The sequence below is a fragment of the Haliotis rufescens genome, unplaced genomic scaffold, assembly GCF_023055435.1.
Source record: "Haliotis rufescens isolate VD_foot unplaced genomic scaffold, xgHalRufe1.0.p SCAF_11, whole genome shotgun sequence".
Classification (NCBI taxonomy): Eukaryota; Metazoa; Mollusca; class Gastropoda; order Lepetellida; family Haliotidae; genus Haliotis; species Haliotis rufescens.
This window is the reverse complement of record NW_025963791.1, coordinates 2,174,113-2,196,423: the sequence shown is the minus strand read 5'-3', so window position 1 is coordinate 2,196,423 and position 22,311 is coordinate 2,174,113. Positions and strand designations below refer to the sequence as shown.

The 22,311-nt window shown below is 40.2% G+C and overlaps 1 protein-coding gene across 9 annotated transcripts in view; it reads right to left on the bottom strand.

Moving 5' to 3' along the window:
* LOC124144551 (protein sidekick-2-like) overlaps positions 1–22,311 on the bottom strand; it is a 63,993-nt gene that overhangs the window by 21,946 nt on the left and 19,736 nt on the right. For all 9 annotated transcript variants that reach the window (XR_007219908.1, XR_007219910.1, XR_007219913.1 and 6 more), the window contains exons 2-23: positions 21,603–21,872; positions 20,577–20,873; positions 19,322–19,433; positions 18,533–18,756; positions 17,118–17,268; positions 16,664–16,791; positions 13,857–13,973; positions 12,838–13,005; positions 12,051–12,344; positions 11,580–11,720; positions 10,601–10,789; positions 9,473–10,096; positions 8,325–8,423; positions 7,388–7,579; positions 5,932–6,302; positions 5,338–5,578; positions 4,512–4,627; positions 3,838–4,024; positions 3,122–3,409; positions 2,549–2,747; positions 1,948–2,051; positions 1,450–1,520 (exon numbers count right to left, since the gene is read on the bottom strand). Coding sequence is in view for 2 of the 9 variants with exons in the window: in XM_046514008.2 (XP_046369964.2) it covers positions 1,450–1,520; positions 1,948–2,051; positions 2,549–2,747; positions 3,122–3,409; positions 3,838–4,024; positions 4,512–4,627; positions 5,338–5,578; positions 5,932–6,302; positions 7,388–7,579; positions 8,325–8,423; positions 9,473–10,096; positions 10,601–10,789; positions 11,580–11,720; positions 12,051–12,344; positions 12,838–13,005; positions 13,857–13,973; positions 16,664–16,791; positions 17,118–17,268; positions 18,533–18,756; positions 19,322–19,433; positions 20,577–20,873; positions 21,603–21,872 (4,583 nt within the window). In the remaining 7 variants the exon portion in view is untranslated. The remainder of the gene's footprint in view (positions 1–1,449; positions 1,521–1,947; positions 2,052–2,548; positions 2,748–3,121; positions 3,410–3,837; positions 4,025–4,511; positions 4,628–5,337; positions 5,579–5,931; positions 6,303–7,387; positions 7,580–8,324; positions 8,424–9,472; positions 10,097–10,600; positions 10,790–11,579; positions 11,721–12,050; positions 12,345–12,837; positions 13,006–13,856; positions 13,974–16,663; positions 16,792–17,117; positions 17,269–18,532; positions 18,757–19,321; positions 19,434–20,576; positions 20,874–21,602; positions 21,873–22,311) is intronic.

Here is a 22,311-nt window from a genome sequence, read left to right as displayed (position 1 = left end):
AATTCAGCCCCAGAATAGCCATGGAACATACTGGAGAACCATTCTGCCTAAGAATATCCATGGCAGACACATTCTGCCCAAGAATATCCATGGTACATACTGGAGAACCATTCTGCCCCGGAATATCCATGGAACATACTGGAGAACCATTCACTCAAGAATATCCATGGCAGACACATTCTGCCCAAGAATATCCATGGTACATACTGGAGAACCATTCTGCCCCAGAATATCCATGGAACATACTGGAGAACCATTCACTCAAGAATATCCATGGCAGACACATTCAGCCCAAGAATATCCATGGAACATACTGGAGAACCATTCTGCCCAAGAATATCCATGGCAGACACATTCTGCCCCAGATTATCCATGGAACATACAGGAGAACCATTCACTCAAGAATATCCATGGCAGATACATTCAGCCCAAGAATATCCATGGAACATACTGGAGAACCATTCTGCCCAAGAATATCCATGGCAGACACATTCAGCCCAAGAATATCCATGGTAGACACATTCTGCTCCAGAATATCCATGGAACATACTGGAGAACCATTCTGCCCAAGAATATCCATGGCAGACACATTCTGCCCAAGAATATCCATGGCAGACACATTCTGCCCAAGAATATCCATGGAACATACAGGAGAACCATTCTGCCCAAGAATATCCATGGCATACACATTCTGCCCAAGAATATCCATGGTATATACTGGAGAACCATTCTGCCCAAGAATATCCATGGCAGACACATTCTGCTCAAGAATATCCATGGTATATACTGGAGAACCATTCTGCCCAAGAATATCCATGGCAGACACATTCTGCCCCAGGAATATCCATGGAACATACAGGAGAACCATTCTGCCCAAGAATATCCATGGCATACACATTCTGCCCAAGAATATCCATGGTATATACTGGAGAACCATTCTGCCCAAGAATATCCATGGCAGACACATTCTGCCCCAGAATATCCATGGAACATACAGGAGAACCATTCTGCCCATGAATATCCATGGCAGACACATTCTGCCCCAGAATATCCATGGTATATACTGGAGAACCATTCTGCCCATGAATATCCATGGCAGACACATTCTGCCCAAGAATATCCATGGTATATACTGGAGAACCATTCTGCCCAAGAATATCCATGGCAGACACATTCTGCCCCAGAATATCCATGGAACATACAGGAGAACCATTCTGCCCAATAATATCCATAGCAGACACATTCTGCCCAACAAAATATCCGTGGAACATACACATTCTGCCCCAAAACTCAAAAACATGAAACTGGATAGGTACATTAACCTACACTTCTGTTGCCTGTATTTATTCATAATAGTCAATGTTCTACCAAAAGTCTTTTTACACGATTATTATCAAACTCTTCTGTAACTACTGCTGTTATTCACATGCAGTTCATCACAGCCATTACCTCCCAAGTTGCATTGATAGATGTTGTTGTTACTGCTGCCACCTTCAAGTTCCTTGGTGCTCCCTCAGGCTCTGCAAGACAGTTATGGAATTTCTTTTCAAAACTGTCATTCAAATTGTATGATTTTCCTTTTCTTTTCAGGATATTCCAGAATACACAAACTGGTAATTGCATTTTCTTTCGATAAAAATCTTCATCACATTAAGTTCAAAGTATTTTGACAGAGGTAAAAAAAATTGTAATACAACATTACTGACACAGGAACATTTATATACAAAAACAACTTTGTCTTGTCTACAAAGTTCAAATGGGTCATGAAGACTTTACTGCCTTGTCAGTGAGTGAGAAGGTCTTTCACACCAGGGACACCAGGAATGGACTTCAGCTGGTCATCCATATTAGGTATCAAAGCCAGGTCATCAGCATTGACAGCGAATGTTTAAACCAATATATTCAACCCACACACCTTCAAAATGATGAAAAAAACAACTGACTTACTGGCAGAGAGAGTATGGACTCCAGCAGATGCATTGCTATAGTCACTGGTACCAACATCATTTGTGGCCGCCACTCGGAACTTGTAGCAGGTGTTGGGGCGCAATCTGTGTTGTAAATATAATGATAAATAAAAACAGTTCCATAATGAAAAAAACATTTTAAATTACGGTACATGTCCTTCTTACTGCCTTCTTTTAACAGTAATTCAGTTATATCATAATTGGCAGTAAGATAATAGAGTGAGGATGAAGAAACTATGGGGCATTTGGGTAATATACTTATGCAGAAGGACCTGAAAACAAAAAATATATCATTAGTCTTGATATAGTAAATACTAACTTTCTGACAGAGACAGACTACAGTATATCTACTTTATATACATGTACTTGCCCAAAAGATGGATGGGGGAAAGAGGTTTACAGTCGACAATAACAAGAACACACACCACATAGTCGCCAAATGTATTCACAGGTAATGGAGGAAGTGACAGTATACCAAAGAATAAGCTTCAAAGTATTGACAATGAGAAGAAACATAAAATCCATCAAAAGCAAGAAAGCATGGAATTAAAATGGATTTTATTCATCTACCATCTACTGACCTTGAAACAATATGGGAGGTGGTGTCTGGGTGTACGGCATCAGGAACAGTGGTCCAGTCACCCCCGCAGGACTGATACTGGATGGTATAGTTGCGAAGTGGGCCGTAATTGTCATTGCCAGGACTCCAGCTGATTGTCACCTCACGGGCTGTCACTTGAGAACCACCAATTGTTGGCGTGGAGGGGCTATCAGGACGACCTAGTAGGAAGAGGGAGCATGTTGATCAGTCATAATAAGAGACAAAATTATGATAAGTAGAAAACTTTACTTTATATGTTCCACTTTCTTCCATTCAAAGCCAGTATCAGACAGAGTGAAACTTCATCACCTCGAAGTACCGGTAATCATGAATAATACTGAAAACCCTTCTAGTCCATACTTCGATACAATCAGAATGTCAAAACCTGACCACTACTTGCAGGACCAAATTATTCTCTCAGAAAATAACAAGTAACATTGTGTCACATAATATATCAAGTTTGAGTTAACAAGGTCTCTCTGTATAAAGAATGAAAAGTAAAAATACTAATAAGAAATAAATTCCACATGCATTTGAACTATAAAGTTCATACTCCTGTCATTCATAGTGTAGACTGTGACATTGGCTGTCTCTCCCCATCCCAGTCTTGTCTTTGCTGTAACACTGAAGACATAGTACGTTTCTCTGATGAGGCCAAACACTGTATGCTCCAGAACCCCTGATGGCAGCACGATTGTGCTCAGGTTACTGGACTCCTGGATGGAGTAGGCTATCTTGTACTGGGTGATGATGCCGTTAGGCTCGGAGGGTGGGCTCCACACAATCTTAGCTGAGGAGTAGGTGACATCAGGGAAGTAGATTATGATAGGGGGACCAGGAACTGAAATAGTAGTAAACCGGTAAGCAAGATGGGAGAAAGCATTGTCAACACTGGCAAAGTACATGACACATATGGGATTTAAGACTGGCACTTTTCTCTCTAATTTTCTGTCATGATTGTCAGTATATTTCAGTCCTATCACACAATATGTCAGCTTAATTTTGGAGGAATACCCAAAGCAAGGCAGATGATAGGCCTTTTCAATTTGGTGTAAGGCAGGCAACTGGTGAATTATCATCAGGGTGAAAATGGGATTTAAACCCATGACCAGTGTAATCTGACACAACAAAGGGATACAACTCTGCACCTTATATTGCTGTACCAAATACCACTGGGCCACCCCATGTCCCCAAGAAAGGAGTCTAATCTCTAGCTTCAATAAAAAAAGTATCACATTCATCGCTAGAATAGCTGCAACATTTACTCACAATCTTCAAAAGTCTTGTCAGTTTCCACATTGCTGAGGACACCATCGCCCATCCTTGTGTAAGCCAAAACCTGAATTTGATAGGAAACAAACTTGCGTAGGTTGCTGAGGAGAAAGTGTGTGGTTTCGTTATGGTCCACCACCTCAAACTTGGCATCTATCCCTTCTGTTGGGGCAGAGTACTTTATCTGGAACACAATGCACATAATGAACAACAACATCATAACATTCAACGTACTTAATGCATTTCATCAAATATACTCCTCTTCCAACCCCTTTAATCATTCCCATTCTGAATTTAAAGATAGTTAGAATAAAGAGAATGTTCTTGAAACCTTAGACGCTGGCATATAAAAAACACAAGCACACAAGCAACAAGTCTTTTCCATCCGGACAGTTATGTCAGTGTTTTAGCCTTTTATACCTTTGATTCCAGGGTATGCAATGTTTAGATTTATGATAAGTAACATAAACTGCTATGTTTGACTGCAAATACAACTAATCCTAAAATATTTGTGCTTGTTTTCTTATATAACTTGTTTTCAAGAGGCATTTTAAAGAATAAGCTCAATCTTACTCTTGAAAAGTTATTATTTTCACTTCCTGCATTCCAGCATATTGACCATGCTTAAGAAAGACAAGATTGGTCTGATTTTCCTAGATGAACTGATGTACCTTGTATCCCAGTATCATGCCGTTCTGCTGCAGGAGGGGCACTTGGCCCCAGGTGATGTTGATGCTGGTGGAGGACTTAGCAACAGCCTTCACACTGCTGGGACTAGCACTCGGCACTACAAGCACAGCCAGAGAATCAGATATATACACAGGACCTGCTCACACCAAAACACTAAATAGAATTGCACTGGAATGCAGTTGTGTTTGTTTGACAGTATTATTGCAGGCAGCAATATTCCTGTTATGTCAAGGCTGCCTGTTAATAATCAAGTTCGGCAAACCAGTAACTGAAAGAATTAGCAACATCCTGAACTGTCAGGACATGATGACACACGTTTAGTCAGAGAGCTTGACTCTAATAACAGCAACAGGGTACTGGAGAAACATTCTAACTCAGATATTTGACAGTTGGTCTCCATAGTGCCTTTCAGCACCATACAAAGGCAACAGTTTATTAAACTAGAGATCATAAACTTACCTATGCTAGTAACAGCATTTTCTTTTACATTTTTAACAAATTATTTGAATTAAAGCACTAACAAAAGTTTCAGGGAGCGTTACACACCAATCAGCAATATTTTGGCTATTTCATGTTAGCAAGCTAGAGCCTGGTAAACAAGAATTTGCATGAGCAATGATTCATCTGGGTATGATGATACACTTTCAGTTGTGTCAGACAGTGTAAGTATCTTCTCCTCATTAAGTCAACTCTTATATTACATTAAGTAAGTTCTTAGTAAATGGACTGGGTAAGTGTGATCTATTCTTCCCTGAACTTCTCATGAAGGAACACCATTTTGAGCAATGGTGTTGTGGTGTCACTGACCTGACTCCCTCGTCCTCTCTTTGGCCACAGGACTGTGGCTGCTGACTCCAACATCGTTGTAGGAGGTCATCTTGACCTCGTACTCCACCCACTCCTGCAGTTGGCCCAGGATGAAGCTCTCCATGTTCATGCCATTCTCCAGGGGCAGCACAGTAAAGTCAGCTGTTGGGTCAATCTCTTTCATCCTATAGTACAACTTGTAGCCCTGGGGCTCTCCGTTCCAGTCCTTGCTGGGAAGAGGCTGCACAATACAGAGGTGGAGACTTTCATCCATGAGTAGATATTTGGATGATAACTTGCTTTATTTTTCTTTATTGCATGGGTGAATCACAAAACATGTAAGAAAGTCTGTTGCAGTTTTTTCTACAAAGCCAGTTCTCTACGAGTGAGTGCATATGGTTAAACTTCACCTGTATTAATATTCCAGCCATATCACAATTGGGGACACCAAGAAAGGGCCTCACACGTTAAACAAGCGTCCACATGACGTGAAGAGAAAAAAGCTAATTTAACCACAAGACTACCACACCACTCATCTTTCAAAATTAGACAACAGTGAAGTTAAATGTATCTTTTAACAAATGAGAAACTTACAATCCAGCTGATTCTGAAGGCTGTAGAATTCAAGGCCCTGACTGTCACATTGCCAGGGGGGCCACCAGGAGCATCTTGCAATGTCTCAAAGATCCTTGTGGGTAAGCTAGCGTTGCTCCTGCCCACAATATTCTCTGCAATCAACCGCAGTTTATACTGCGTGTAAGGCCGCAAATTCTGTACCAGAATCTCACGAGCATCAGGATCATTCCGTGTGTAAATCTCCCTCCATGTGCTGCTGGTTCCTTCACAAGCTTCCACAATCCACAGGGTTATGGAAGTCTTACCACTGGAGCCAGGCAGGTACTGCAGCAGCACTGACCGGGCCTGCATGTTGGTAATGCCAAGGTTGTAGGGGGCCGTCGGGAGCTCTGGAAATAGTAGGATCATGTAATCACATAAGGCCAAAAAACTACAGAGCATTTAGATTCTGATTAAGACTGACATTTGAACAGCTTACTTTTTCAGAATCAAATAAAGAAATTGGGCCTAAATCAGAACATTTCACACCTCTGGATTGTGCAGTATGATCAGTCTATTCAATAAGCCTCACCATCCATCACGTTATAATCAACACTTATGACAACCATAAGCAGGGCTTGGTTTAGCTATATAATTACATGCACCAGTGCAACCTACTATTGAAATATGCAACCTAGCTAATATTTATGTCTGCATGCACCAAGTACATGTCAAAACTGTAACAGAAAGTAATAACTGTATAAACACCATGACACAGTCATCAGAGATCTGAGATTTTATCTATTCAGACTAGTTCATGCATCTAGGTTTCAACATTGAAAATATTTGCTTGTCTGGTGCAACTGGGTTTTCATGTCAACATGCACCTGGTGCAAGTTAAATGAAGTTCCTTAACTTGAGCCCTGATGGGATATTGAGGACCAATTTCAGCCTTGGACACCTAAGGCACAAAGCTGAACAAGTGGTATTGAAGTGGTATAGCATGCATATGAATTCCACTTAGGAGGAGGTCAACACGGGCACAGAACATACAACAATTACCACTTTACTGTCTATGAGTACAGGCATGTAGCTTAAAGACCAAAGATCCTATTTGTCATGGAGATGACCTTGAACTTAAACCTCTGACCTGAGGATCCTAGCTTGTAGTGGACCATTTGGTCACCCTGAGCATTGCCCACCTAACACTTGTGACAGGGATTGCCTGTAGTCTAACGTTTAGTCTATGAAATTTTATATAACATGATACTCTTCTCTCCTCTAAAATTAAAACACATTTTTTTTTTTGATGCTGAATTCATGTGGAATAGAGCAAGCTAGAGCTGGCTGGACTTGCTTTTGTGTATATCTATCTTTTGTTTTCATAAAATAAATATATTCCCCAGTCATGGAGCAGGACTAGGATTGCCTGGTACAGCCTGACACTAGAAGGCCACCCACTGTATTGTGGCTTAACACATGGGAAAGGCATTACCTGGTGGTACACCAGAAGCAATGTCCGCTGAGGAAAATGGCCCCATCCCCTTCCTTGTCAAGGCAGCAACAGAGATGTGGTACATCGTGGTCGGCATGAGTCGCTGGATGGTGTAAGATGACAGGCTGGGTATGAGGTCTATTTCTGTTCGTGTGGCTGTCTGGTTCTTCTTCTCATACACCAACTTATACCCTGTAGAGACAAGACATTACAAAAACAACTGTCAACATCGCAAGTGAGTTGATTTCATATTATCAACATCTCAAGTGAGAGAGTCCATATTGTCAACATCACAAGTGAGAGAGTCCATATAGTCAACATCTCAAGTGAGAGAGTCCATATAGTCAACATTGCAAGTGAGTTGATTTCATATTGTCAACATCTCAAGTTAGAGAGTTCATATTGTCAACATCACAAGTGAGAGAGTCCATATAGTCAACATCTCAAGTGAGAGAGTCCATATTGTCAACAGCTCAAGTGAGAGAGTCCATATCGTCAACATCACAAGTGAGAGAGTCCATATTGTCAACATCTCAAGTGAGAGAGTCCATATTGTCAACATCATAAGTGAGAGAGCCCATACTGTAAGTGATAGAGTCCATATTGTAAACATCACAAGTGAGAGAGTCCATATTGTCAACATCTCAAGTGACAGCATTCACACTGTCAACATCTCAAGTGAGAGAGTTCATATAGTCAACCCTGAATCCTGATTCTAGTAATACTGTGTTAAATCTAGTAAGCTCTGTTAACAGTTGTCCATATAATAACATGGAAATCAACTTAAAAGCCAGCTAGCAGACACAACAGTTTTTGGCACAGACTGCTACATTGGCAAATCAAACATCAATAATTTTAGAGCCATTCATGTTGTCTTGTCTGACCAATCATTCCAACTCAGTGTTCACGTAGGATACCAACTGATGCTACATCTCACCTTGAAGGATTCCATTCACCTTCAGAGGCACAGTCCATGACACACGTAACGTGGTGTCTTGAATGTTATCAAATCTCAGGTCACCAACTTCTCCAGGAACTGAAATGGAAACACAGCCATTTAGTTTTACTGATGGGTGCTAGTACATGTCAATTGAGTGCAGCATAACAAACATTTATACTAGGATAATAAACAGTTGCAGCAATGACTTGAAACCATATAGTACTGTTAGACAAACTGGATCTATATATATGCAATTTTGAGAGTTTGCAATCTCATTAAAATCAAATCTAAGTTCTCGCTGCCGCTAAACAAAGATCTGAGGACATCCCATTACGGGTCACGTCAGAACAACCTTTTGCGAACTTTGACCGACCACTGAAACGATTAACAAGAAGTTAATATCAGGCCAATGAGAAAGCAGCTTTCTCGAGCTTTACGGCACTCGTTTCAACCTGGCGACTTCCATCTCAGACTTAACGCTTGAAAAATATGTTGACACAGTTCTCAATTAAAATTTTGAAAACTGAACAAAAGAACAATCCGGAATGTCTAATTGTATGGCAGTGCTTCCCACGTACTGTGCAGCGCCTCCTCTGTTCAAATGTTTATCCTACGGAAGTGAGAGACAGACAATAATTTTGACGGAATCAGTCGTACGGGGCGTAACTGTCGTTCGGAATACCCTATTTTAACGTTTTCGAGGTTGCATGTTTAGAAAACACATTCCGACTGTCACTTTCATGATCTGGTAAGCGACGCTTTGATTGGTCGGATGAAAGGTCGTTCTGACGTGACCCGTAATGGGATGTCCTCAGATCTTTGTTTAGCGATAGCGAGAACTAAGATCTGATTTTATTGAGATTGGAGAGTTTGAGGTAGATGTGATCATAGATATTGTGCCATGATGTTTTTGATTTGATTGACCTAAAGATCTACAGAGTCAAGCAGATCCATAGTTGATTGTGTGAGTCTCTCTACCATACAAATGATGGTGCCTGAGAGTTTCTGGGATTACATGTACAGAGGCCTTGGCACTCACAACAGCTGCCAGCTGGGACATGTTCAACAGTTTCAGTGATTTAGACAACTGGGCCACCATGGCCACAGATGCCCCCTCCCATGTGAACTTCTCAGGTAGCACTCACCATCCTCCTGTGTCCTTGCAGTTTGTGGAGGGCTGGCAGGACCAGGGCCAGCTGTTGTCCTGCACACGATAGTTGCAACATACTCCGTGAACTTCCTGAGATCAAAGATCAACTTCTCCTGAGTGTCGTACAGGTTGTTCGGGTCAGACGGAACGAACACTGCCTGCTCTGTCTGTGTGATGGTTTTCCGTCTCAGCTCAATGGTATACCCTAGATTGACACCATTTATCTGAGAAGGGTCTGGCGGTAGCCAGGTGACCAACAGTGTGGTAGAGTTGGGAGATGTCAGAGTTACATTTGTTGGTGGAGCCGTAGGCCGACCTTCTACTGTCCATACTAGGAAGGCATTGCTGTAGTTGCCTGTGCCCTTGGTGTTAAAGGCAGCTATCTTCACCTCGTACTGACTGTAGTATACCAAGTTATCTAAGAGGTACTGCGTGCTGCTTTGGCCTGTCACATTACGGAACTGAAGTGCCGTGTCGGGGTAGTTGGCGATCTTGTAGCTGATGGTGTAACCAAGAAGGGCACCATTCCATGTACTTTCATCTGGAGGCTGCCACTGGATTAATATAGCTCTATCTGGACGAGGGGAGCAGTAGAAATTTTTAGGTGGAGAACTTGGTGCTGAGAAAGAAATAAACACATGTGTGAGCATAATGAAGTTAGCAGTAGTCCAGCTTTACAAACCTGTGGTTCATAGCAATACCAACAATCAATGTTATGAGGGTAAATGACATGCTGTAAGCCAGGGCCCACTTGCACAAAGCGATCTTAGCGCTAAGATGATCGTAACTCCCATACTTTAACATAGGCTTACAATAGTCTCAGCGCTAAGATCGCTTTGTGCAAGTGGGCCCAGGTTATATATCCCCTTTTTGACACTTCAGACTGAGAACTATAATTCCAACTGGTGTGAATAAATTACACTTATTGACATGGCAAAAGTCCATCTTATTAACAACAATTATGACATCACCTAACATAATGGTACTAGCAACAACTATCATAGCATCAACTCTTAATGACCATTGAGCTTCATTTCACAATACAATTAATGAACTGTTATACAGCTATTTAGTAATGGGGAATCCCAGTGAGATCATTCACACAACATGATGGTAATCTTACGTTGAGGAGGCATCTGTAGAGCTTGATCTGGTTTGGGCTGACTAGAGTTGCCCTCCCCAACACTGTTGACAGCACTGATCCTGAACTTGTAGTATCTGGCAGCCTGCAGACCGGATACGTCTTGACTCGTTTTGTCAGGAGAGATGTTGACTGGGTACACCACCCATCTCGCATTCTCATTGTTTCCATCTGTTACAACATCAATCGTTGCAGTCAAAACAAGGAACAACAATTAATGAGTTGAATAATAATAGGGAATCAGAGTATTCTCCTTATTAATATACTTATCCTGACACAACAGTATGCAATATTCCTTCTTGCTTTGATCATATTACAGTGTAGACAATAATCACTGGACACCCTCTGACCACCTCGTTGATGCCGAAAACAACAAGTGATGTCAATATTATAATGTAACACACGAGGTGAGGTGAAATTGGGTTTACAGTCGCGTCCAAGATTATTGCACTTATATAGCGACATGCATGCACATGTGTGTGTGTGGAGGGGATGGTAGCTTGTACTAGTCCGGACTGATGCTGATTTAAAGTGCTAGCCCACTGAGATACCATGCCGCAGTTTAACATGAATACCCCACTCAGACACAGTATACTGACTCCGAGCTGACCAGTCCTTGTATTAACCCTTTAATAAAGAATGGCTGGGGATGTCCGGGCGATGAAAGAAAAAGTTATGAGTAGTACAGGAGCATGCTGGGAGCGAGGTGGTTGGAGGGTGTGTTCCGGTGATTATTGTTTTCACAGTGTTCTACACCGTTATGTGATGGAAGCAAGAAGGAATATTTCATACTGTTGTGAAGGGATAAGTTAACAAATATATTACTTCAATTCTGGAAAGACAAGCTTTTAAGTAGCTATACTCAACCTTCTAGAGTAGCCCAGCATGATGATCTCAACGAAGGCAACCTTGCAATGGGTTTAACCATGGACCTATATAACAAGTCCGTGGGTTAACTTACTTTGGACTTCATCTCTGTAGCTGATGATATACCGCTGTATGGGGCTGTTACCGTCATAAGCTGGTCGCCATTGGATGGTGACCGTGTTTGATTTGGTTGCATGCAACACAACAGAGAGAACTACAGGGCGGCGGGGAAGTTCTGGAAAGGGAAATTTATGGCAACTTTAACAAATGTTAGTGACAACTGAAGAGTTACAAACATAAAATCCACGTGTTTCCTGAAAAGTTAGAATCATGAAAAGGATGTTATACAAAACAAAACTCTAAAACCACAATCTTAAATCATCAAGCACTTATAACTGAAAGTAAACAGAAGTAATTGTTCACATCCCTCTTTCAAAATAACATCTATTTTTCAAGTTTCACACCATTTTTGACATTTTATATCACATCCATCTTTCACATATGCATTCACATTTTACATTCATCTTCCACATACATCAGCTGCAAAACCTGAAATTCAACTCACCAATGACCATGAGTGTTGCTACCCTGCTGTCATTGCCCCCTGGTGAGATGACCTGACACTTGTAGCGACCTATGTCCTGACCAGCAACTCCGCTGATGATAAGGCTTCCCTGCTGCGTGATGAGATGCCGACCACTGTTGCTGATTGGCTGTTCCACATAGTCCGGCTTCTTGTAGAAGTACCACTTCCATACAACCTGGACATTTTCATCTCGGGTGACGCCACACTCCAAGGTTGCGCTGGTACTCAGGATGGCAGTGATATTCTGTGGCGGACGCACTATCTGTGTCTTGACTGCAAACACAAGGTGTTCATTTGATACAGAGGTGTATCAATACGCTTTCCAATTGGTCAGTATTTGAAACTTTTCTTTGAAAAATATCAACTTTTTGTGAATAAACATTTCCTAATTGACATATTCTCCATATGTTAGTTTCATGTTTTGTCAATAATATTGGGCAGCCCTAATTGCATGCAGAACAAAAAAAACATATCTGATGAATTTGTGTTAAAATATTCCAGGATTTTCAACAGATAGATGTTTTTTTAATTTTTCGAAGACAATCTTTTTTCAATATTACTTTAAATGGGTACTAAACACGGCCATGTTACATTCAAGCACATTCAAAAACATTTTATGATTTGTAGCATCTTGCAAGGATGATTGCCCTAATATGGAGACTATGAGTCAAATAACTGCTACCGCAAGAGTTGACATATAACTGAGTTTAGCAGATGCAGTCTAGTCGCCCTTCAAGGGTCATCACATATCACAACAAACACATACTGATGACTTGTAAGGTGGCCTCTTCGGAGGCATTGCCACGGATATTGGTGGCAATACATCTGTAGACAGCCGAGTCTGACTTCAGGGTAGTAGCCATCAGTAGCAAGCCATTGTCAAGGATCTGGAAGCGACCACCACTCGAAATTGTCTCTTCACCGCTCGGTGTCACTGACAACACAAAAGAAAAATGAGACATTGTCAATGGCTAATATCTTCAACCAGGAGCATGACATACAATCACATGTTTTGTTTAATGCTGCATTCAACCATATTCCAGCCTCATGATGGTGACCTGTAAATAATCAAGTTTGGACCAGACAATCTATGAGCAACAATACACATTGTGGAGGTACAACAACGCACTATGAACTAAGTCACCGAGTCTGACCACCCAATCCATTCTTATGACCATCATAGGTGGAAGTGGACCTGTCCTAAACAGAATCTCCACACAGCATCTAACATGTGCCCGTATCGAAAGAAAGAGGATATGTCCCAGAGCCGCACAAGCAACCTTTTGAATACAACAAATCCATTTACCCCCACCACCAGTATTACTATCAAATATAGCATCATTGTGTGTGAAACAAAAGGCTGCCAGAGTATGATTACACACAATCAGGTCCCCATTCATTAAAGCGATCATTGTGCTTAGATCTCTTTGTGGAATGGGGCCAATTCACAACTGACAGTGACTATGTGGTCCGTTGCACAACATGCATGGAGAACTGCAGACCTAGGGAAACAGCCTAATGTTGAAACAGAACCTCCAACCGGCAACAGAGATCAAATGATGTATCAATCTATGTATATATGTATTACAAAAAAGGGAGACAACTGTGGTCATTCTAATTCAAAAGCCACAGCACATATGCAAAAACATGCATCAACAGCTTCAGTTGGACAATAATTTTGACACATTAATACACAACAGGGAGCAATAATACATGGCCATAACATATAATCATGTACAGTCAACTGTTATGAATTACAAAGAAAGTACTATATATGCTGACTACCTTTCTTCCAGGTGATGACAGGCTGGGGGGCTCCAGTCACTTCACATGGAAACCGGGCCTCGTTAGTCTCTACCACAGTCAGATCCTGCGGAGAGGTCACAAACCTGGGTGGAGAACCTAGAAACAAACACAGAGAGACTTGTAATCTGTATACACTAAAATTCTTTCTTAAATGCACATTTCAAGCTTGCCGCGGTCGATGGATCCCTAAACCTAAATATTAAATATTTGTCATCCCTTGTCACACAAACAACTTATTCTGATTTTGATCAGATTTTGTAGAGTACCATTGTCTATTGGAAAATTAACATGGTTTGTTTTGTTTAGTGCTGCACTCAGCAATGTTTCAGCTATATGACAGCAATAACTTTCTACCTAAACAACCTGCAGAACGTAAGCTGATCAGTACTTAACGCATTATAGAACTATATTCAGTGCTTGATATTATAAAGGAATCTATGAAAACCATTTTCACAAAAATATCCTCTCCCTCACTTTGTTTTCAAAATAATTCATAAAGTTGTTTTTTTACCAATAACACTATTTTATGGGGGGGGGAAATACCTCAAAGAGTTTGAATCTTCCTTAGATAAAGTCCATGCAAAATGATGGTGGGTTACCATCATGACTGTGACATTTAAATGTTGTTTTTCATAAATCCTTCACAGACAGCCAGACTGAAACTGATTCTAGTACTAAACAGCTGGATGTACTTGAGAGAACACATCATTACCCAGTTAGCTGTGTAATGCATGTTGCTGTCACGATAAGAACAGATAAACAATATCTATATCAAACAAGCCCCTATCAAACATTGCTCTCTAATCAAAGCAATAAAAAAGGAAGAATTGAGTTTCATTAATGATTTACAGAAGAATTTGTTTTGAAAACACCTCCATGTTTTATCTCAAATATATATGGAGAAGCATTTTGATAAAACTAAAGTACACTATAACTTGAGATAGTACATCAAATAGTACTAATGTCTCTCAGATAGAAAAACTGAGGAAACAGAAAACTGATTGGCATGTTTCTCCGGTCAGTCATTTAAGGATAAATATTTTATACTTGACATAAGAGAAACAATAACTCAGATGATTTTAGCATTTAAGTGGATTATCACTGTCAAATGCTTTTTATGATGACAAATTTCTTTCGACATTAAGAAAATTAAATTTTATCATAAAAACTCATTTGATAAGACTTTTTATGACCAGTTATTAATTATTCAGTGTACTTTGACTTCTCATAAACCATGACATGTTTCCGGTATTGGTCACAGGCATCTGGACAAATAGCTGCTGATACAGCACCTAGGGATAAGTAGTAATGTCATTAGTGATATGAAGTGCCATCAGTGCTGATTTCTGGCAAAATAACTGTTGTGATACACAGAAGTACAGTAGGCATGTAACTCACACATGCGATATTGTAAGGTATGCAGTTGCTTCCTAAGGATATTTTATTAAGATTTGGTTGTCTTTTAACTTATTTAATTCATGAAATTTAAAGATGAAACACACCGGGTTATGCTTAACATTTCAAATTAACATCAAGGACATAATCCTAATCTGATTTCATTACTAATCCAGTACACACAAATATTATTGCAAGACGTATTTTCCATTATTATTTAACTGATACCACAATTAATAACAGTCTGAAAGATGTTCACTGGTCTGTATTAACAGGGTATAACTATTGTCAATACCAAACTGTCCCAATACAAAAGGAATGGGGTTAGTGTGCATTTTATTGCTAGACATACTTGTTAAAAACTGCGCAAAATTCATACTTTACTATAGAGTCACATAGAAAATCATTCTCTGTGTTAACAGTTTCACAAAACAAAGAAATTAATCAACAATATTGAAGGTTTTTTTTAAATTCCACCACTCACCAAATATAACAAAGGTTGATATGAAGACATCATACTTTATAGCTGTTTGTGTGTTATTGTGTTCGTATATAAATAAAAACACTCCCATCTACAAAGTTCCCCCACTTCCTAACTTGCAGAGACACTGAAGACATCATACTTTATAGATGTTAGTGTGTTATTGTATTCGTATATAAATAAAAACACTCCCATCTACAAAGTTCCCCCACTTCCTAACTTGCAGAGACACTGAAGACATCATACTTTATAGATGTTAGTGTGTTATTGTATTCGTATATAAATAAAAACACTCCCATCTACAAAGTTCCCCCACTTCCTAACTTGCAGAGACACTGAAGACATCATACTTTATAGCTGTTAGTGTGTTATTGTATTCGTATATAAATAAAAACACTCCCATCTACATATTTCCCCCACTTCCTAACCTGCAGAGACACTGAAGACATAATACAGTACTATGATGTCAGACAATGATGATGTCATAGCTAAAAGAACGTTGCCACACTATTCACATTCGGCTTTGGAGAAAAACATGGGAATAAATTCCCTTTTTGTTTTGTATCGAACACTGTATCTTTGAGGATTTGATCTTTAGTCTATGATTCTCAGCTATACTGCTTCATATCACTAATTGATTTAATATGAAGTAGAGTCACATAATCAAAGCTAAACCATACCAGCAGACATTCTTAATATTTACCTTTACATTATTGTACTAAATGCAGTGGTCAAATGCCTCAAACTGTGCCTGCAACAGACACCTTGTCTGGAATCCTAGGTAAATTCGTGTAATGTTCCCATACCTTTTGCCACTTGACAAAGAAGATGTCATACAAAAGTACTGGAACATATTCAGGCTATACATTCACCATGTGAAAGGTAGATTCCAGCAATGCACAACACTTACTGTTAACTTTGAGCCATGTTGATGCAGACACCTCCCCAGCCCCATTACTGGCTATACATTGAAACACACCACTGTCTGGCAAGTCGATGCTTTCAATTATCAGGGTGCCATTTCCCAGGTCCCTGTATCTGTGGACAAATCAGTTTACCGATGTTGACGAGAACATACAGAACAACCACAAGAATTTAACAACATTATGTAAAGGCCTTGTATGCTAAAGACATACCATTCAGAAATTATAAAACCTTTGACTTATTCTTGAATGAGTGATATTATATTTAAAGCCAGAAAAAAATGAATAATGTTTTCCTGTATATTTAAGTTGTATTTAAAATTATTGTGAAGTTAATCCCCCATTGCCTCCTGCTTCTTAGTATGTTGACTGAAATAATTTGTAAAACAATTCTGAAACTGGTTCCGCCATAGAATGATTCAATGCATGTAATCTGAGTACCTTGCATTGCCGAGCAGTTTGACCTTTCTGCCATTGTAGTACCATGTAAAACTGGGAGCAGGCTGCCCCACCGCCTCACAGACCAGCTCCACTGTCTCACTGAAGTCCTTGTCCAGTGTTGTAGGCAAGGGCGGGGTGATGAGGGGGCGCTCTGCAACAAACATTCAGGTGTACAACAGCATCAACTAATTTCCTCAACACGTCAGGGAGGAAAAATATTCATGCCGTACTGAGAGACTGATAGAGGACCTGAAGATACTCTAGTAAATGTTGTTTATCATATAATGGGTAGGTTTCTCAGCAGGTTAAAGCCAGGGGATAAAAACGATATCCATTAGGGTCATATGCGGATAGAAATGCAAATATCAAAGGTCAAGTAGGGACTACTTTCAGTGTTTACAAACAAACATGGCATCTCCCTTGTCATTCGGCGATCGAGTCAGAATTAACCATCGGGAATCTGGAGAAACTACTGGGATAATTGCTGTCATTATCAAAAGAATAGTCAAATATACTGAAAAATCAGTGTCTAACTGTAACATAGCCAAGGCAATTTACAAGTTTTTGCAACTTTGGAGAAACAATTTAGCAAGGACACTAGTCTATCGGGATCAGTGTCCATATCTGTACTTGCCGACCTATGTGGTTTGGAACCTTTTCCCCAAATTAAAGCCGAGAGGATAGGATATTGCCAAAACATGTCCGAATCGTTACCTTGTTTCGTTTTATAACTGTGTGCACATCTGACTGCACTTCCTAAGGTTATGACAGGAGAGGCAGACTCTAAACAAACCTGACGTCTAATAGATTAGGGTAGTTACTCTAGCGGACAGAAAGGTAAGTTGAAACAATTTGCATTGGCAATTGTTGTTTTGCCTACATGTGGTTACGCCACTGTATAAGAAACAGATTCAGTTGGAACAATACTGACTGTTGTCACTGTCCGATGGACTAGTCAGTTACCTTCTGACGTAATATATTTTAATGCACACATTCCAGGAGAATTTGCAATGTTTAGGTAATGTTTGTGAGAGATGGGAAGAGATTTTGAGCACAGCATTGAAGAATGACATTATATGATAAAGATGTTACTACACTAGTGTGTTACCATCCCCAAACACACTCATGTGATAACCTCTATTTCTCTGCAGTTCGCAATAGTCAACCTGTTTCAGTGAGACCTGTAAATAATCTTGCCTTGACTAGAGAAGTAAATAAATGATAACATGAGCAATGATTCATGTCCATCGGGGTATGATGACATACTGTAAAGCATTTTAACAACCAAATCACCATTACAGATGCTCAAGCTTTGGGCACTGGAACCTATTGTGCACCAGTTTTACCACAGGGTAATTAGCAGACACATCTGAATGATGGAAGGTTAAATCCCCTCCATACCACAGGCAGCCTACCTCTGATGGTGATGTTGGCCCTGTTGGTAACGCTGGGGTACTGAGGGCCACCAGGTATGGACAGTTTGCCCTCACACTCATACACTCCATTGTCAGCCCTCACTGGAGACTTTATCGTCAGAACTCGCTTGAATGGACTGATCAAGTATCTGCCCCCACGTTCTATCTCCGTCCTGGAGTCATCTGTCACCTTAAACCAGCTGATACTCAGATAGTTGATAGGTCTGAAACAGAAGACAGTAGATAAGTAACCCTGAGTGAGTGAGTGAGTGAGGGAGTGAGTGAGTGAGTGAGTGAGTGGGTGGGTGGGTGGGTGGGTGAGTGAGTGAGTGAGTGAGTGAGTGAGTGAGTGAGTGAGTGAGTGAGTGAGTGAGTGAGTGAGTGAGTGAGTGAGTGAGTGAGTGAGTGAGTGAGTGAGTGAGTGAGTGGGTGGGTGGGTGGGTGGGTGGGTGGGTGGGTGGGTGGGTGGGTGGGTGGGTGGGTGAGTGAGTGAGTGAGTGAGTGAGTGAGTGAGTGAGTGAGTGAGTGAGTGAGTGAGTGAGTGAGTGGGTGAGTGGGTGGGTGGGTGGGTGAGTGAGTGAGTGGTGAGTGAGTGAGTGAGTGAGGTTTAAAAGCTTTTTTTCAAAATATTTCAGTCACATAATGGCATGTCACCTGAATTTGGGGGTAAAGTTTGCAACCATATTTGTTTTTACAGTAAGTACAATCAGCATATTAGAAGACACACCCCCAAGGCATCATTATATGTGTTTCAGACTGACTACATAATGGTCTAAGAAACCAACACACCTTGCATTGATGACACACTCCACTTTGACATCGGAGTCCCCTTCATTAGCTATAACAGACACTGGTGGAGATATCATCTCTGGGAGAAGGTGAGCTGATCGGTTGCCATGTTCTAAAAGAGAAGGTTACTCTCATTAATTGTATGCCAAAATTGCATGATAACACAGGAATGGATTAACATTTTTAACACAACAGCTTAACAATACTGATTATTTCTGAGCATTTATATTTATTGTGAAAAGACATTGCAATGTTTTGTTATCAAAATTATATTTCAAGGTCAGTTATATGAATATATACAAATCTTTCTTTCTAAAACACTGCTAATACCCTCTCATCAATAATGCCCAAAATATAAACATCAACTACATAAATCTAAAAAATTAGCAACTATTTTCATGCAAAAATCTAGAAACATTTCTTTTATTCTTGTGATAGTCACTATATGAAGAACACTACAAACATCTTTGCAATGGGCCACAATAAATTAATAATAACATTTCATCCCAATTTTGCAAAACATGTGAAGTTGGTGGCATCTTATTTTTATTAAAATAAAACTGTGTACTTTACTGGCGACTGATGTGATTCCCATGAAGCATGAATGTTTGGTAACACTACATATGTGGTGATTTTCATTTAGAAAAGGAAGAACTCATAGTCTCTGTTTGGTCAAGTATGATATCAATGATTACTTTATCATGGCTTTACATGACAAAATCAAAACCATCCACAAGACATGACTGTGCCCAAAATTACATACTGCAATGAATACTGCCTTTTACATCACACATCTTATGACATTACTTATAAGTTATTATCAAAGATTACTAAAACATGTTGAACATGCTTCTGATCTAGTAAAAAATCTTCACTTTGACCTTGACCAGAATAGGATACACAAGTCCTGCCGTAACTTTTTGAAGACTTCTACAAAGTATCAATTGTCTACCTAAAGGTACTTCATTCATATAGGACATATAGCTGTTATCCGAACTTTGAGATCTTTTACAAGTGCTTAACTTTTACAATGTACGTAGGTCACAATGACCTGACAGTTTTTTGATAGGTTGCCATTATTTGTTATCAATAAAACATGCCCCAAACTCACAAAACGAGCTGGTTCAACTTCAACTGAACATGACGCCAAAGGACAAATTCGATCTTAATACACACTTCAGAATGGATCACAAGTTCATCATATCTGGTAAACTGTCTTCATTGTTTGTTTTGACGGCACTTCTTCAACACTCACCAACTATATTGATCACAAAAATATGGCTCTGGCTTTGACTGCCAGCACCGCTGAAGCCATTGACAGCCCGTGCTTGGAACTGTCTTCCTGAATCAGATATGGAGTTGGACAACAAGACCAGGTTCTTCTGGAGAGTCACATGATGGTAGATGGACTCAGCAGACAGGGTGGAGTTGTTCTGCTTCCAGTCGATGTCTGGGTCAGGCACACTGTCAAGTGGGGGCAGGTTGAGGATGATGGCCCGACCTTCATTGACTTCTTTTGGCTCAGTGTTTCCCGGTTGGAACATTTCCATGTCTGAAAAAAACATCACAACACTGTAGGGCATATCAAGGTGGTCACTATACTCGATTTTGACACTTTTAACAAACTTTATCATAGTCTGTTATTAAAACCATATATCAATATTTCAAAAGTAAATGATGTACATTTATTTTCATGACCCTCCCCAAATCAAGGCATTTTTGTAAAATATTCGTGTGACCCTCTGTTCAAAAATACTGATGACGTCCAAGCCAAATAAGCAAATGCCAGGTGGACCAGTAGCTCTTCAATAATCCAGTAACAATCACAGTAACAATCATAGGACATCAAGGATTTGGATGACTGGCCAAGACTGGCAACAAAATCTAGATAATTTGTAAATGTTTTCTATCTATACATAGTTAAAGCAGTGATAGTAGCAGTTTATATTTAACCATACAGACTGGGTAAAAGATTACCAGACCTCCTAAATTACTACTGGCCATACAATAATAGTCAAGAAACTGTTTTAAATATTGTCCAAGTACCAATAATACATTACCTATCCCTTTACCACACAAGTCCACATACCAGGTACAGGCACAAGAGCGAGTCAGTGAGTTTGGTTTTACAGAGTTTATCATGGCAGGGACACAGAGAATGGCTTCATCATGTTCATAAATTGTACCCGTTTAAAGAATCAAAGCCAGGTCAAGCCACTAGCCACTAGCCCACCTTAACCACTAGCCCACCCCACCACAATCATAAGAAACCAATACATACAAGCCACAACAACATGGGCTGGTTGACTGAGGAAGGCTCCCAGCTTGTTTCCAGCCAGACATCGGTACTCCCCCGCATCGCTGCGCTGTAGGTTGGGTATCTCATACACGTTCTGTGAGGTGTTTCGGAGCAGGAAGGTGCCATCCTTCAGCCAGCTGTACACTGGCGTCGGGTAGCTCGAGGCCTGGCAGGTCAGCCGTTTGATCACATTCTCCGGTTTTGGGTCACCGGAGGCTGGCTGTTCCGTGATCTGCTGGGGAGGGTACTCTTCTGCAAAACAAAACCCCGACATCAACAGACAGGCCACATTGCAGGGATACACAAGATACAACATTGGTACACATGACATACAGTTACACTGTTCACAAGTCTCTGTATTTTGTTATCTTTGTTTTCCTGTAGCCTGGAGCATTTACTATGTTTACAATGGTTGCCTATCTGTGCCAGCCTATCCAATTGGCAAATAAATTTACACTAGATGTGTAATTCAATTAAAAGTAACAATCTTAAGACTTGACAATATGTAAAATTTAAAATTTAGCAGCAGAAAGTAGTAGTAGTAGTAGTAGTAGTAGTAGTAGTAGTAGTAGTAGTAGTAGTAGTAGTAGTAGTAGTACATGTAGTAGTGAAAGAAAACGACTTTGGGAGTATTTATATACATATGCTACTGATGTCTTATGAAAGAGGCTACAACCTTGACGTATGGTAA